Source organism: Chamaea fasciata, unplaced genomic scaffold, assembly GCF_029207755.1.
Source record: "Chamaea fasciata isolate MVZ Bird 193981 ecotype frontalis unplaced genomic scaffold, bChaFas1.0.hap1 SCAF_41, whole genome shotgun sequence".
Taxonomy (NCBI): Eukaryota; Metazoa; Chordata; class Aves; order Passeriformes; family Sylviidae; genus Chamaea; species Chamaea fasciata.
This window is the reverse complement of record NW_027094126.1, coordinates 1,552,666-1,567,772: the sequence shown is the minus strand read 5'-3', so window position 1 is coordinate 1,567,772 and position 15,107 is coordinate 1,552,666. Positions and strand designations below refer to the sequence as shown.

Here is a 15,107-nt window from a genome sequence, read left to right as displayed (position 1 = left end):
ATCACATGGAATCGCTCATGGAATCCCACAGGGAGATCACAGGGAATCACGTGGAATCAGATTGAGAATCACCCATGGAATCTCACATGGAACTGCGCATGGAATCGCACAGGGAATCCCAGGGAATCACGTGGAATCAGTCAGGGAACTGCACATGGAATCTCTCATGGAACTGCACATGGAATCTCTCATGGAACTGCACATGGAATCGCACAGGGAATCCCAGGGAATCACATGGAATCAGTCAGGGAACTGCACATGGGATCCTGCGGGGAATTACAGGGAATCAGACCGGGAATCGCACATGGAATCCCACACGGAATCCCAGGGAATCAGACTGGAAACTGCACATGGAATCGCACAGGGAATCCCGGGGAATCACATGGAATCAGTCAGGGAACTGCACATGGGATCCTGCGGGGAATTACAGGCAATCAGACCGGGAATCGCACATGGAATTGCGCACGGACTCGCGCATGGAATCCCACAGGGAACTACAGGGAATTGCACCTGGAATCTCACATGGAGCCGCACGCGAGCAGCTCCCGCATCCCCGGGCCGGAGCTGACCTCTGCTGGCGGGAGCCCTCAGCGGCCGGGGCCCCCCCGGGGTGTCCCCAGGGTCCCCTCGGGGTGTCCCCAGGGTCCCCATCGGGGTGTCCCCAGGGTCCCCATCCAGGCCGCATCCCGGGATTTGGGGTTCTGCACAGCCCTGGGGGGGCTTTGGGTTGCCAGGACAGGGGACACAGCACAACCCCGGGGGTCACAGCACGCTGGGACAGGCACACCCCGCACCCCTGGGTGTCACCCCGGGGTCCCCCCACTGTGGGGTCACAACGGGAACCCCGGCAGGAGGGTCCCCCCTTTTTTGGGGCCGGGTCTGGAGGAGGAGGAGGAGGAGGAGGAGGAGGAGGAGGAGGAGGAGGAGGAAGCCGCCTTGGCACAGGCCGGGGCGCTGCTGGCTCCGCGGGCCCCAGATGTTGAGCTGCGGGCACGGCTTTGCCCGTTTGGCACCGTCCTCGCCCAGCTGCCGCCCCTGTCCCGCGGCTCCGCGGCCGGGGCCGCCGAGACCCCCCCCGGAACGGCTCCGGATGTCCCCCCCCCGGGGCCCGCGGCGACACCTGGGCCGGCCTGGCCCCGACCCAGGCGTGGAGCCGAGCCGGGATTCCCGCAGGGAACGCGGACCCGCGCCAGCGCCAGGGAAAAATCATCCCGGGAGGAGCGGCCCCGGCCCCTTCGCCGGCATCGGAGTCCGGGGGGGGGTTTGGGGGCGGTTTTGGGGTCAGAGAAGAGGGCATTGGGGTCCGGGGGGGTTTTGGGGGCGGTTTTGGGGTCAGGGCAGAGACATCGAGGTCCTGGGGGAGTTTGGGGGCGGTTTTGGGGTGAGAGAAGAGACATTGGTGTCCGGGGGGAGTTTGGGGGCGGTTTTGGGGTCAGAGAAGAGGACATCGGGGTCTGGGGGGGTTTGGGGGGCGGTTTGGGGGTCAGGGCAGAGCATCCCGAGCAGCTCCGTGCAGGGAACGTGGATTTCCCAGGCAAATCCGTTAATTACTCAATGAACCGAAGTTAATTAGGCTGCTCGGGGGTCCTTGGATCGGGCTGAGGCTCCGGGATCCACATCCCGACTGTCCCCGGGGGGTCCCGAGGGGTCCGGGGTTGGAGGGGACACCCCCGGGGGGGGTCCCTGTCCCTGCTCCTTCTGAGGGACCCTCAGAGACACTCCCATCCCAACCCCATCCATCCCATCCTCATCCTCATCTTCATCCTCATCCTCATCCCAGTGTCCCCAGTGCCCCCCACCCCCCTTACTGGGGACGTCGCGGCCTTTTGGGGCCATCCCGGGTGGGGACATCCTGGAGGAGGTCACCTGGATGGACGTCATCACCTGGGAGCCGATGACGTCACCCCCACATCACCCCCTGGGAGCCGATGACGTCACCACCCGGGACCTGCCCATCCCAAAACTCCCCCGCTCCATTTTCCTGCTCCGTCCTTTATTTTGAGGCCAACCCCCCGGATTTGGGGACGGGCCCCTCTCCCCGGGTGGCCGCGGGTGACATTTTCTCCATGGCCGCAGCTCCAAATCCATCCCTCCATCCCCCTCGGGGGACAACGACAGCGGGAACGACTTGTGTCACCTCCCCTGGGGACATCCCACTCTGCGGCAGCGCCGGGCCCGGCTCTGCTCACCGGAGGGGAAAAAAAAAGGGAAAAAAAAAAAAACCAAAAAACAGCCGGAAAAGCTGATTTTTTTAAAAAAAATTTTTTTGGGAAGCTGTGAATTCTCTCACCTGCGCTGGGAGCTCGCGCCGAATTCATTTTTGCCTCCCCCAGAACTCCCGGAGCTGGCACCGCCCCGCCTTTCCCTGGGGAAAAACGGCCCAAAAAACGCCGGATTTGGGGAAAAAAATATATATATATATAAAAGCTGCCCGGCAGCTGTGGGAGGAGGTGCGGGGAGATGTCAGCCAGAGAGGAGGAGGAGGATGGGGATGAGGCAGCTCTTCGCACCGCGATGAGGCATCTCCCTGCTGCGCTGGGAAGGGCTGGGTTTGCTCCTGGAGGGGATTTATTGAGGGGAAAAATCATAAATTTGGGGTGTGCCCCTTTTTATTGAGGGGGAAAATCATAAATTTGGGGTGTTCCCCTTTTTATTGAGGGGGAAAATCATAAATTTGGGGTGTTCCCCTTTTTATTGAGGGGGAAAATCATAAATTTGGGGTGTTCCCCTTTTTATTGAGGGTAAAAAATCATAAATTTGGGGTGTTCCCCTTTTTATTGAGGAAAAAAAATCATAAATTTGGGGTGTTCCCCTTTTTATTGAGGGGGAAAATCGTAACTTTGGGATGTCTCCCCTTTTATTGAGGGAAAAAAATCATAAATTTCAGGTGTTCCACTTTTTTATTGGGGGGAAAATCATAACTTTGGGGTATTCCCCCCAACCCTTGGAGAGCTGAGCGAGTTTGGGGTGAGCGGAGAGTGACGACAGAGTCACGACACGTCCTTTACTGGTCTCCCAAACTGGGAACCAGCGGACACCAGCCCCGCCCCGCGTGGCCCCTGTGGGGTTTTGTGGGGGAACCAACCCTCTCCCCCCCCCAAAAAAATTTCACCCAACCGGGACTGGGTTGATCCCGGCTGACTCCGGGATCCCTCGGGAGGGTCCCGAAAATCCGCGGAGCTTCTCCTTCCCCGCCGAGACCTTCCCACGGAGCCGCCGCATCATCGCCGTCACCATGGGAACCCCGGGGGGGTGACAGAGCGGCCGATGCGACACCTCGGCCCCCACAGGAACCCCGGGCGGGGGGGGGGGGGAGGGTGGGAGCGGCCGCAGCATCGGGGGGAGATCCCCAAAGTGGGGCTGGACCCCCCCCCCCAATCAATGCTGGGGGTCACCCCCGTGGGGAGGGGACAAGGGACAAGGACAGGAGGAGGTGGTGGGTGTGGCAGAGGGGACAGAGCTGTCCCCCGGCCACCCAGAGGTCCCCGTGTCCCCACCCCGGGGTGTCACTGAGCTGGGGACCCCCGTGGGAACCCCGAGCTGTCCCTGCCCACCCTGGAAGAGCCTCCAGGACTGTGACACCCCACTAAAGAGGGACAGGGCCCAGTTCCTGAGTTTGGGGTCAGGGCAGAGCTGTGGGGTGGCCTCGGGGGGCTCTGGGGTTGGCAGGACCCCCGGCCACAGCTGGGCACAGCTGGAGGGGTCCCTACACCCCGGGGGGGGGGTCTCCGGAGTGGATGAGGATTGAAGACAAGGCTGGAGGGGACCCCAAAACGGGCTCGGGGGTCTTCGGTTCATTGTGCCGGACCCCAGGACAGCCCCCCGGCCCCATTTTCCCCCCCCCACAACCCCCAGAAGAGCCGGAGGGACACGACGGGCAGCGTTTGGGGTCGGCTTTATTCGGGATTTGCGGGGGGGCAGAGTTTGGGGTCGGATTTCTTTGGGATTTCCGGGGGGGGGCAGAGTTTGGGGTCGGATTTCTTTGGGATTTCCGGGGGGTGCAGAGTTTGGGGTCGGATTTCTTCGGGATTTGCGGGGGGTGCAGAGTTTGGGGTCGGATTTCTTCGGGATTTGCGGGGCGGCGTTTGGGATTTGCGGGGTTCCAGGAGCGGGAAGAGCCGCGGGACGAGGCGGGAGCTCAGCGGGGACAGCGGGATCCATCCCCCGGCCCTGCGGGGAGCGCGGGCGGTGCTCACTCCTCACCTGCGAGAGAGAAAACACATCAGAGCTGAGCTCCCCCAGCCCACCTCGGGACCCCCCCAGCCGCCCCCCCAGTGCCCCCTCCCGGGCCGGGACCCTTTTTGGGGCGCTGACCTCGGAGCCGCAGCCCGACCCCCCGCGCGCACCCGATGAGGTTGTTGCTCAGACCGTTCAGCAGCCGGTTCAGCACGTCGGTGAGCAGAGCCAGCACTCCCTCGTTCCTCTCGGCTGCCTCGGCCTCTGCGGGAGCAAAACCGGGGGTCTCCAGCGCCCCGAGGGGCTCCTCAGCCCCTCCCCGGGGTCCCCTACCCACCCAAGGTGGTGGCACTGACACCTGGCGTGTCCTGACACCCCGGGGATGTCACTGTCCCCTCGGGGGGGGGGGGGTGGTCTGACCCTCCCCTTCCCTGCCCCTCGGAGCTGGGACGGGGACGTGGGATTGTCCCCGACCCCCTGGAACACCCGAGACCACCTTGGCACAGAGAACCCAGAGATTTGCCCTCCCCTGGAGGGCCCGGGGGGTTTGGGGGAAGCTTCCAAACCTTCCAGCGTGGTTTTCAGTTCCGCGAGGTCGGTCGGATCCACGCCGAGCTCCTCGGACTCCTCAGCGCTCTCCTCGGGCTCCTCGGGTTCCTCGGGGCTGGCTTCAGCTTCCTCGGACTCCTCAGGGTTCTCTTCGGGATCCTCGGCGTCCTCGGGGCTGGCTTCAGATTCCTTGGAGTTTCCAAAGCCCTCTTCAGCTTCCTCGGGGCTCTCGTGGGGGTCCTCGGACTCCTCGGGGCTGGCTTCAGCTTCCTCAGACTCCTCAGGGTTCTCTTCGGGATCCTCGGACTCCTCGGGGCTGGCTTCAGCTTCCTCGGACTCTTCAGGGTTGGCTTCGGGATCCTCGGACTCCTCGGGGCTGGCTTCAGCTTCCTCGGACTCTTCAGGGCTTGATTCAGAATCCTCAGACTCCGAGGAGGTCTCTTGGGGATTCTCAGACTCTTCAGGGCTCTCTACGGGGTCCTCAGACTCCACAGCGCTGGCGTTGGGATCCTCGGACTCCTCAGGGCTGGCTTCAGCTTCCTCGGACTCCTCGGGGCTCTCTTCAAGATCCTCGGACTCCTCGGGGCTGGCTTCAGCTTCCTCAGACTCCTCAGGGTTCTCTTCGGGATCCTCGGCGTCCTCGGGGCTGGCTTCAGCTTCCTCAGACTCCTCAGGGTTCTCTTCGGGATCCTCGGACTCCTCGGGGCTGGCTTCAGCTTCCTCAGACTCCTCAGGGTTCTCTTCGGGATCCTCAGACTCCTCGGGGCTGGCTTCAGCTTCCTCGGACTCCTCGGGGCTCTCATGGGGATCCTCAGACTCTTCAGGGTTCTCTTCAGCTTCCTCGGACTCCTCAGGGTTCTCTTCGGGATCCTCGGCGTCCTCAGGGCTGGCTTCAGATTCCTTGGAGTTTCCAAAGCCCTCTTCAGCTTCCTCGGGGCTCTCGTGGGGATCCTCGGACTCCTCGGGGCTGGCTTCAGCTTCCTCAGACTCCTCAGGGTTCTCTTCGGGATCCTCGGACTCCTCGGGGCTGGCTTCAGCTTCCTCAGACTCTTCAGGGCTCTCGTGGGGGTCCAGCGGCACCAGGGGTTCCTCTTTGGGGTCCAGCAGCTCCAGGGGCTCCCCGCTGGAGCTCAGCAGGGTCCCGAGCAGCCTCAGGAGGCCCCTCGGGCTCGGCTCCTCCACAGGACCTGCGGGAGGAACAGGAGAGGTGGGAGGAAGAGCACAGGTGACATCGCCCACCTGGACGGGGGTCGGGAGCCCCAGGACCTCCCCACCCAGTTTGGGGACACCCTGGGGTCCCCCCTCCTGCCCCAGCGGGACCCCCCCCGGTGCCCCCCGGTGTCCCCAGCTCACGGGCGGCGGCCAGGCTGCCGAGGAGCCCGGCCAGCAGCAGCGCGGTCCAGAGCTTCGCCATGGCCGTGGATTGCGGGTTCCGGATTTGGGGCACGGGTCGGGGCCGGGAGAGCTCCGGGATGAGCCGGGACCCGGCTCTGGCCCTTTTGAAGGGACCGGGGGCACGTGTGGGATTTTCCAGGTGTGGGCAGGTGCCCGTGCCAGGGCAGGATTAACCCGGATTAGCCCCGCAGCCCCCCCGGGACAGCCCAGCCCCAGCCTGGAGCGGTTCCGGAGTGCTCAGAGCCCCCCCAGAGCGGCCTGGATCCCACACAGAGACCCCCAGTGCACCCCGGAGACCCCCAGTGCACCCCGGAGACCCCTAGGACAGCCCAGAGACCCCCAGGGACAGCCCAGAGACCCCCGAGGACAGCCCAGAGACCCCCGAGGACAGCCCAGAGATTCCCAGTGCACCCCGGAGACCCCCAGGGACAGCCCAGAGACCCCCGAGGACAGCCCAGGGACCCCCAGGGACAGCCCAGAGACCCCCCAGTACAGCCCAGGGTTCCCCCAGTACAGCCCAGAGACCCCCAGGGAGCCCCTGGTCACCCCACAGGCCCTCCCAGGCCACCACACCGTCCAGCACCTGGTGGAAATGGGACAGGAGGGGACATTTGGGAGTGTCTGGGGACATGGAGGGACATGAGGAGGACAGTGAGTGACCACAGGCTGGGCATGGCTAGGACTGTGAGTGACCATGGGGCGGACAGAGTGAGGATATGGAGTGACCACGGGCTGGACACGGCCAAGAAAGTGAGTGACCACAGGCTGGACAGCCAGGACACAGAGTGACCATGGGCTGGACACGGCCAGGACAGTGAGTGACAACAGACTGGACACAGCCGGGACACGGAGTGACCACGGACTGGACACAGCCAGGACACAGAGTGACCATGGGCTGGACACAGCCAGGACACAGCAGGGAGCGCCGTGGCCGCGGACGATGAGGACGAATCGTTCCCCGGGAGCTGCTCGGGAAACAATTCCCGTCCCGGGCTCGGCTCCAGCCCTGCAGGGCCCGCAGCGATCCAGGGACGCGCTCAGCTGCTCCCGGCCTGGGAGAGCCGGGAAAAGGCTGAGGAGGAATTCTTGGGAATGACGGATTGATGGATTGATTGACTGACGGATTGACAGCAGCTGCCAGGGCGGGGTGGGGGGCTCAGGGGTGTGAATCTCCCCCGGGGGAGGCTCTGGATCCCGCAGGGGAGGATGTGGGGTGGGGATGGGGCTGAGGAGTGGGATGGGGCTGGGAATGGGGTTGGGGGTGGGTGTGGAGTGGGATGGAATTGGGGATGGAGAGGGGATGGACGGGGATGGGGATAGGGACGGATTTGGGGCTGGAATTGGGGCGGGGTGTGTGTCAGGACAGGGCTGGATGTGGATGGATTTGGGGTTGGATTTGGGGCTGGATTTGGGGCTGGATTTGGGGCTGGATTTGGGGATGGATTTGGGGATGGATTTGGGGCTGGGACTGGGGCTGGGTGTGGATGGATTTGGGGCTGGATTTGGGGCTGGGACCGGGGCTGGATGTGGATGGATTTGGGGCTGGATTTGGGGATGGATTTGGGGTTGGATTTGGGGCTGGGACTGGGGCTGGATGTGGACGGATTTGGGGCTGGATTTGGGAATGGATGGGGATAGGTTTGGGGTTGGATTTGGGGCTGGGATTGAGGCTGGGTGTGTGTCAGGACAGGGCTGGATGTGGATGGATTTGGGGCTGGATTTGGGGTTGGATTTGGGGCTCGGACTGGGCCTGGATGTGTGTCAGGACCGGCCTGGATCTGGATGTGGCTGGATGTGGACGGATTTGGGGCTGGATTTGGGGCTGGATTTGAGGCTAGATGTGTGTCAGGAGAGGGCTGGATGTGGATGGGGCTGGATGTGGATGGATTTGGGGCTGGATTTGGGGTAGGACATGTACCAGGACAGGGCTGGATGCGGTACCAGCAGGGACAGAGGACACCCCTCACCAACCCCAACCCCAAATGTGGCACCGGGGCCCTGCCTGTGGCTCCCCCATTCCCTCCAAACCCCAAATGTCACACATGGATCCTGCTTGCAGCTCCCCCCATTCCCTCCCAGCCCCCCCAGCAGCTCCTGCTCCCCGTGGGAAGCAGCTCCCACGGCTTTGGCCGCGTCCTTCCTCTTGGCTGCCGAGCCGGGGGATGAATCCTGGGTGTTTTCCATCCTCCCGGCGCCTGAGGGAGGATTTGTGCCACTTCCCTGCCTGTTCCCGATTGTTCAGAGCGTCCCGTTCATTCCCGGGGGGAAGAGGAGGGTGGGGGAGAGCTCAGCCGTGCCCCGGGCGGGGATTTGGGGCGGCCACATCCGGGAGGCAGAGCCGGAGCCCCCCGCTCCCCCCCCCCCTCCGGGAGGGAATTGGGATCCTGGATGGGGGATTTAATCCCCGAACGTCCTCTGGGGGAGGGAGGAGAGCCTCGGGGCCAGAGGAACCTCTTTGTGCTGCTCCACCGCGTAGAAATTCCCCATCCCACGGGGTTAATTCATCCTGAATACCCCAAAATCCCCCTGGACCCCCCTGGGTGCCCATTCCACGGGGTTAATTCATCCTGAATATCCCAAAATCCCCCTGGACCCCCCTGGGTGCCCATTCCACGGGGTTAATTCATCCTGAATACCCCAAAATCCCCCTGGACCCTCCTGGGTGCCCATCCCACGGGGTTAATTCATCCAAAATGCCCCCAAAACCCCCTGGACCCCTCTGGGTGCCCATCCCGCAGGGTTATTGATCCCAAAAGCCCCAAAATCCCCCTGGACCCCTCTGGGTGCCCATCCCGCAGGGTTAATTCATCCCAAAAGCCCCAAAATCCCCCTGGACCCTCCTGGGTGCCCATCCCGCAGGGTTAATTCACCCCAAAAGCCCCCAAATCCCCCTGGACCCTCCTGGGTGCCCATTCCACGGGGTTAATTTATCTCAAAAGCCCCAAAATCCCCCTGGACCCTCCTGGGAGGCACCGCGGTGTCCATGGAATGTGCTGGAAATGTCCCGGAGTGTCCCCAGCCCCAGCCCTGCCCCAGGCTGGTTCCCAGAGGGATGGGACCGGGCCCGGGTGTCCCAGGGCTTGGTGACATTCACCGGGGGCTGGTGACATCTGCCAGGGGTTGGTGACGTGGAGAATGGGGACCAGGATTGGGATGGGAAATGGGGAACGGGGATGGGAATGGGGAATGGGGAATGGGGAACGGGGATGGGAATGGGGAATGGGGAATGGGGAACGGGGATGGGAATGGGATTGGGATGGGAATGGGGAATGGGAATGGGAAATGGGGAATGGGAATGGGGAATGGGAATGGGAATGGGGAATGGGATTGAAATGGGAATGGGGAATGGGGAATGGGGAATGGGGAATGGGATTGAAATGGGAATGGGGAATGGGGAGTGGGGAGTGGGGAAGAGGGAGTGGGGAATAGGACTGGGATGGCACCAGGGGGTTCCCACCCACACCCAGATTTGGGGTCCCCCAGCATCCCAGGAATCCCGGAGCAGCCGGATCCATCCCGGAGCAGCCCCGGCAGGACGGGACCGTCCCCCCCCTGGGATTTGGGATCCCGCCCGGTGCCCAAGGGCCCCGGGATAATCCCGGCTCATCCCGCCAACCCTGGCCGCTGTCCATGGGGAAGCCCCGGGGCTGTTGGTGCCCCGGGATTTCGGTGCCACCCTGGCGCAGGGACAGGGACAAAGGGACACTGGTGGCCCCTCCCTGGGATGACACAGGACCTGTCCCTGTCATCCCACCCCCACCAGCAACTCGGGACATCACAGCCACCGTCATCACCCCTTCGGGGACTTTATTGCGTCCCCTCCTCTAGTGTAACCGACAAAGTGCAAGTGACATCCCCAAGGGTTGGGGACGTGTCCCCGCCGCAGGCCCCGAGCCACGGGGCTGGGGGGGGGGACACAAAAATGGGGGAAAATGGGGCAAAATCCTGAGTTTCTCTGTGCCAAACACACACGTGCACCCACACAGCCACACACACACACACACGAGTGTCACACGCGTGTCCAGAACGTCGCGGGGACACCCGGCCAAAGGTCCCCACGTCCCCCTGAGGTGGCCTCAGGTCACCCAGTGGGGACAATGGGGTGACGAGGCCGGGAGCGGCTCCTCCCCGAAGCCGCTGCTGTCGGAGCGCCCGTGGAACAGGGAACCTGCGGGGAGGGGACAGGAGGGGACGGGGAGGGGACACGATGGGGACATGGAGCCAGCAGAGAGGGGACATGGCAGGCAGATGATGGGGACATTGGAAGGGACATGGAGGGGACACAGTGGGGACATTGGAGGGGACAAGACAGGGATATGGAAGGGACATAGAGGGGACATGAAGGGGACATGGCAGGGACATGGCTGGGACAGGGACGGGACATGGAGGGGACACGATGGGGACATGGAGGGGACATGGCAGGGACATGGAGGGGACACACCCTGTGTCCCCAGGAGGGTGATGAAGCCCCCAACTCACTCCTTCGAGTCCTGACAGAGGGATGGGGTGACAGGGCGGCTCCCTCATCCTCATCCTCATCCTCCCCCTCATCATCATCATCACTGTCACCATCCTCCTCCTCCTCCCCGCTCAGCACCTGCGCGGGGGGGAGGTTGGTGCGGGGCTGAGCGTGTCACCGCCGCCGTGACAAAGCCGTGTCACCGCCCCCGCGTGTCCCTCGTGTCCCCACGCGTGACCGGGCCCGGCCTGTGCGTGCCTGAGCCCGCGGGGGGGGGGGGACACAAAGTGACAAAGTGACCCCGCGGCCCCCCCGGCCCGGCCCCGCCCCGCCCCGGCCTCTGAATCATTTAAACCTTAAAAGCCTCGGAAGCCCCGGGGACGTTTCCCGCTCCAGCTCCTTCATCCGCGCGGGCCGCGGGGGGCCTTCCTCCCCCTCCTCCTCCTCCGCCCCTCCTCATCTTCTCCTCCTCCCCCTCCTCCTCATCCTCCTCTTCCTCTTCATCTCTTCCTCCTCCTCTTTCTCTTCATCCTCATCCTCCTCTTCCTCCTCCTCCTTTTCTTCCTCCTCATCTCCTCCTCATCATCATCTCCTCCTCCTCCTCTTCTTCATCTCCTCCTCCTCTTCCTCCTCATCTCCTTCTCTTCCTCCTCTTTCTCTTCCCCTCCTCCTCCTCCTCACCTCCTCCATCTCGAAGGACTCCGCCGCTCCTGGGGGGGCAAGGCCCGAGGAGACCCCCGGGGGACCCCCCCGGTGACCCCCGGCCGTGGCGGTGACACGCGGGTGACACCGAGAGCCGAGGCCGGAGCCGCCCTGGGGTGACAGGAGGTGGAGGACCCTCAACCTGGTGGCGTCTGGGGACAGGCCACCCCGCCCTGGGGACACGGCGACATCGCCCCGAGGGTCCTTTGTGTCCCCCTGTGCCGCTGTCGCCGGGACCCCCCCGAGCCCCCCGACCCCCCCGGCGTGGGGACAGCACGGCTGCGGGTGTCCCCGCGCTGTCCCCGTGTCCCCCGCCCGTGGGGAGGCACAGCGAGCTCACCGCGCGCTTCGGGCACGGCCCGGGCGGGGCCATGTCGGGCATGTCGCGACACGGCCGCGGGGGGGAGCTGCGCTGCGGGGGGGTCCGCGACACGTAGTGGTAGAGGCAGAAAAACGCGTCGGCGCTGGTGGCCAGGGCCTGGAGCTGCTGGAAGCGACCTGGGGGCGACATGGGGGGGTCAGGGGGGGGATTCCCCTGGGGGGGTCAGGGGGTCCTGGGGAGTCTGAGGATCCTGGGGGGGTTTCCTTGGGGGGGGTTCGGGGTGTCAGGGGGGTCTGGGGGGGCTGGGAGGGCTCCCCCAATTCCCACCGGGGGAAACTGAGGCACGGGAACGATTTCCCAGCCCCAACCAGATCACCTAACGGGTCCCACCCCACAGCTGGGGACGATCACCGGGGGTCACCCACAGCTCGGGGCGATCACTGATCATCATCGGAGTCAATCCCCCCCAGATCCCACCCTGGGGAAACTGAGGCACGGGAGAGTTTCCCACCCCCGTCCCGAGAGTGCGGCTGGCGGGCCGGGGACGGCGGGGGACAGCGGGGACAGCGGTGTGACACACCGGCCAGCAGCAGGCAGGGATCCTCCATCCGCAGGCGCCGCGCCTGTGCCCGCACGAACAGCCGCAGGTCGATGCCGCTGGCGCGGGACGGCGCCGAGAAGAAGCGCGGGGGGACGCGGGACGCCACCCCCGGCTCCGTCCCCACGAAGCCCAGGTCGTGCAGGATCTCCTCGGCGTCCCGGTGCCACCAGGACAGCACCTGCGACAGGCTGGCGACAGCAGGGGACAGCCCCGCCTCAGTCCCGCCCGGAGGAGGGGACAGCAGAGGGGACACGGCCACCCCCCGCGACACCCGGGACAGCCTGGCCGTACCTGGAGCCCGTGGGGACACCGGGGGGGGACACCGGGGGGGACACCGGAGGTCATGCTGTCCCCAAGGTTCAGGCGCTGGTCCCGCCGAGCCCTGAGCGGGGAGAGGACACCGGAGGGGACACTGGGGGGGACACTGGCAGCAGGACATACCGGGACAGTGTCCCACTCCAGCCCCCTCCCCCAGGACCCCAAATCTCACCTGCCCGAGGCCTGGAGGCTCCCCGGGGGCAGAAGAGCTGGAAAAAGGGAACAGGGGACAGCAGGGTTGGGGACAGGGGGACAGCAGGGCTGGGGACATGTCCCGCTCCTGCCACGTTATTCTTGGCGGCCACAGCCCCGAGGGGACGCCGCAGAGCCTGGGGACAGTCCCGTGCCACCAAACCTCTCCTGGAGGAGCTGCTGGTGGCCGTCCCCATCCCCGCTGTCCCCATCCCCGGTGTCCCCATCCCCGGTGTCCCCATCCCCCTGTCCCCATCCCCGCTGTCCCCATCCCCGCTGTCCCCATCCCCGGTGTCCCCACCCCCCTGTCCCCACCCCGCTGTCCCCAACCCCCTGTCCCCATCCCCACTATCACCACCCCACTGTCCTCACCCCACTGTCCCCACCCCACTGTCCCCACCCCCCTGTCCCCATCCCCCTGTCCCCACCCCGCTGTCCCCACCCCGCTGTCCCCATCCCCCTGTCCCCATCCCCCTGTCCCCATCCCCCTGTCCCCACCCCACTGTCCCCACCCCACTGTCCCCACCCCACTGTCCCCATCCCCCTGTCCCCAACCCCCTGTCCCCATCCCCACTGTCCCCACCCCACTGTCCCCACCCCACTGTCCCCATCCCCCTGTCCCCACCCCCCTGTCCCCACCCCGCTGTCCCCTCGGGGGGTGACAGTGACACCGCGGGTACCTTCAGCTCCCAGGGTCAGGTTGTCCCCGAAGCTGCCACACGCTGTGAGGGAGGGAGGGAGGAGGGGACACTCTGGGACACCCCCGAGGACCCCCCCGGGCCGCCCCACGCGCGGCTGGGTGGCCCTTGGGGACACGGAGGGGACAAAGATGACGTACCGCAGGGTCCCCCCGGCAGTCCCGGCTCCTCCAGCGCTGCCGCCCTGCGCCAGAGCACGGCCGGGTCATGACCCCTGACCTCTGACCTCTGACCCCGGGGGACGGCAGAGCACGGCGGGGAGGGGGGGACTCTGGGGACAGGGACACGCAGGGGACAGGCAGGGACACGGCGGCTGGTTTTGGGGTGCTCAGGACGGGGTCTGCTCGGTTTTGGGGTCCTCAGCTGATCCCAAATCCCAGGGACGCCCACGGGACCCTGGAGACCCCCAAGGCGGTGCGGGGGGAGGTGCCACCACCCCTGGGGACACCCCTGGGGACATCCCTGGGATGTCACACGTCCCTGCCCCCCCCCCCCCACTGCCACGTGCTATTCCAAACTAAATCCTCCCTCCCCACCCCAAATCCCCCGGGAATGGGGCTGGGACCCCCCGGTGACCCCCCGGTGACCCCCCAGTGACCCCCCGGTGACCCCCCAGTGACCCCCCGGTGACCCCCCGGTGACCCCCCTCACCCGCAGTCCTGCAGCCACATCTGGATCTCACTGCAGAGGTTCCCTGGGTTTGGGGGGGGGACACAAAATCCCATCAGGGGACGCAGCCCGGGGGTCCCCCCCCCGCACCCCGGGGTGCCCCCTGACCTTTGGGGACAGCGTCGTGCAGGTGTGCTGACGTCTCCCAGGTGACAGCGGGGACCTCCTGCTCCTCTTCCTCCTCCTCCTCCTCCTGGTCCCGGTCCCCGCGGGGCGCGGGGCTGCGCCAGCCCCGGCTCTGCCGGAGCCACGAGCGGCGCCTCTGCCACCGGGAGGGGCCGAGAACCGGGGGACCCTCCATGGCCGGGGGGGTCCCTGAGGGGACGGCAGGGGCGTCAGGGGGGCGGGGGGAGCTCAGGGGGTGGTGGGGGCAGGTGCAGGGTGGGCTCGGGGCAGTTCAGGGTGGGCTCCGGGCATCCCTTGAGTGGTTTTGGATCACCCCAGGGTGGGTTTGGGGCATCCCAGGATGGGCTCGGGGCAGTTTGGGGTGATTTGGGACATCCTAGAGTGGTTTTGGGACACCCCAGGGTGGGCTCGGAGCATCCCAGGGGTTCTCTACCCCCTCCCAGGGGTTTTTTGGGAGCCGAGGGGCGGAGCGGGGCGTGTCCGGAGCTGCCGGAGGGGCGGAAGAGCCGCGGGGCCCAGATAAACGCGGGGAGCCGCCCCACGGAGGGGATTCGGGTCCCCCCTCTGCCCCACGGGGGGATTCGGGTCCCCCGGACCCCCCCCGGGCCGGGATCCCCTCTGGGCACCCCCCAGTCCAGCCCCCCCCGGACCAGCCCGGTCCAGCCGTTCCCCGGGGGGGAAGGGGCGCCCCTCGCCCACCCCCGGCCCGGGGGGGTCCCCTGGGTTCCCCCCCTCCACCAGGAAAGCTCCGAGCCCCCCCAGGACCGGACCGGCCCCCGCAGGATGCTCAGGGCCCGGACGTCACCTCCGGTGTCACCCTGAGGGGACAGCTCCTCACGCAGGTCACCGCCATCCCCCGGGGCACGTGGCCGGGAGTTCCCTGGGGACCCCCCCCGGGTC

At 65.8% G+C, this 15,107-nt stretch overlaps 2 protein-coding genes across 2 annotated transcripts; both read right to left on the bottom strand.

Annotated features, from left to right (window-relative positions):
* Positions 1-3,885: 3,885 nt before the first annotated feature.
* LOC136303711 (germ cell nuclear acidic protein-like) lies at positions 3,886-6,139 on the bottom strand. The gene is made up of 4 exons (XM_066207291.1): positions 6,079-6,139; positions 4,743-5,912; positions 4,347-4,440; positions 3,886-4,203 (listed from the first exon to the last, which is right to left on the bottom strand). The coding sequence occupies exons 1-4, from the start codon at positions 6,137-6,139 to the stop codon at positions 4,200-4,202; spliced, it is 1,329 nt and encodes a 442-aa protein (XP_066063388.1). The 3' UTR covers positions 3,886-4,199.
* Positions 6,140-9,902: 3,763 nt separating this feature from the next.
* On the bottom strand, positions 9,903-12,549 carry TESPA1 (thymocyte expressed, positive selection associated 1). The gene is made up of 6 exons (XM_066207290.1): positions 12,496-12,549; positions 12,184-12,382; positions 11,622-11,779; positions 11,261-11,392; positions 10,600-10,717; positions 9,903-10,288 (listed from the first exon to the last, which is right to left on the bottom strand). The coding sequence occupies exons 1-6, from the start codon at positions 12,547-12,549 to the stop codon at positions 10,197-10,199; spliced, it is 753 nt and encodes a 250-aa protein (XP_066063387.1). The 3' UTR covers positions 9,903-10,196.
* Between the last annotated feature and the right edge of the window lie 2,558 nt (positions 12,550-15,107).

Bases quoted from the DNA above. Each gene is read 5' to 3' on its own strand.
- LOC136303711 (XM_066207291.1), bottom strand. From the start codon at position 6,139: ATGGCGAAGCTCTGGACCGCGCTGCTGCTGGCCGGGCTCCTCGGCAGC. The intron at 5,913-6,078 runs GTGAGCTGGGGA...TTCCTCCCGCAG, and splicing joins CGGCAGCCTGGCCGCCGCCC to GTCCTGTGGAGGAGCCGAGC. The intron at 4,441-4,742 runs GTTTGGAAGCTT...TTGCTCCCGCAG, and splicing joins ACTGAAAACCACGCTGGAAG to AGGCCGAGGCAGCCGAGAGG.
- TESPA1 (XM_066207290.1), bottom strand. From the start codon at position 12,549: ATGACCTCCGGTGTCCCCCCCGGTGTCCCCCCCCGGTGTCCCCACGGG. The intron at 11,780-12,183 runs GTGTGTCACACC...TGTCGCCCCCAG, and splicing joins TCCCTGCCTGCTGCTGGCCG to GTCGCTTCCAGCAGCTCCAG. The intron at 10,289-10,599 runs GTGAGTTGGGGG...CCCTCCCCGCAG, and splicing joins CTCTGTCAGGACTCGAAGGA to GTTCCCTGTTCCACGGGCGC.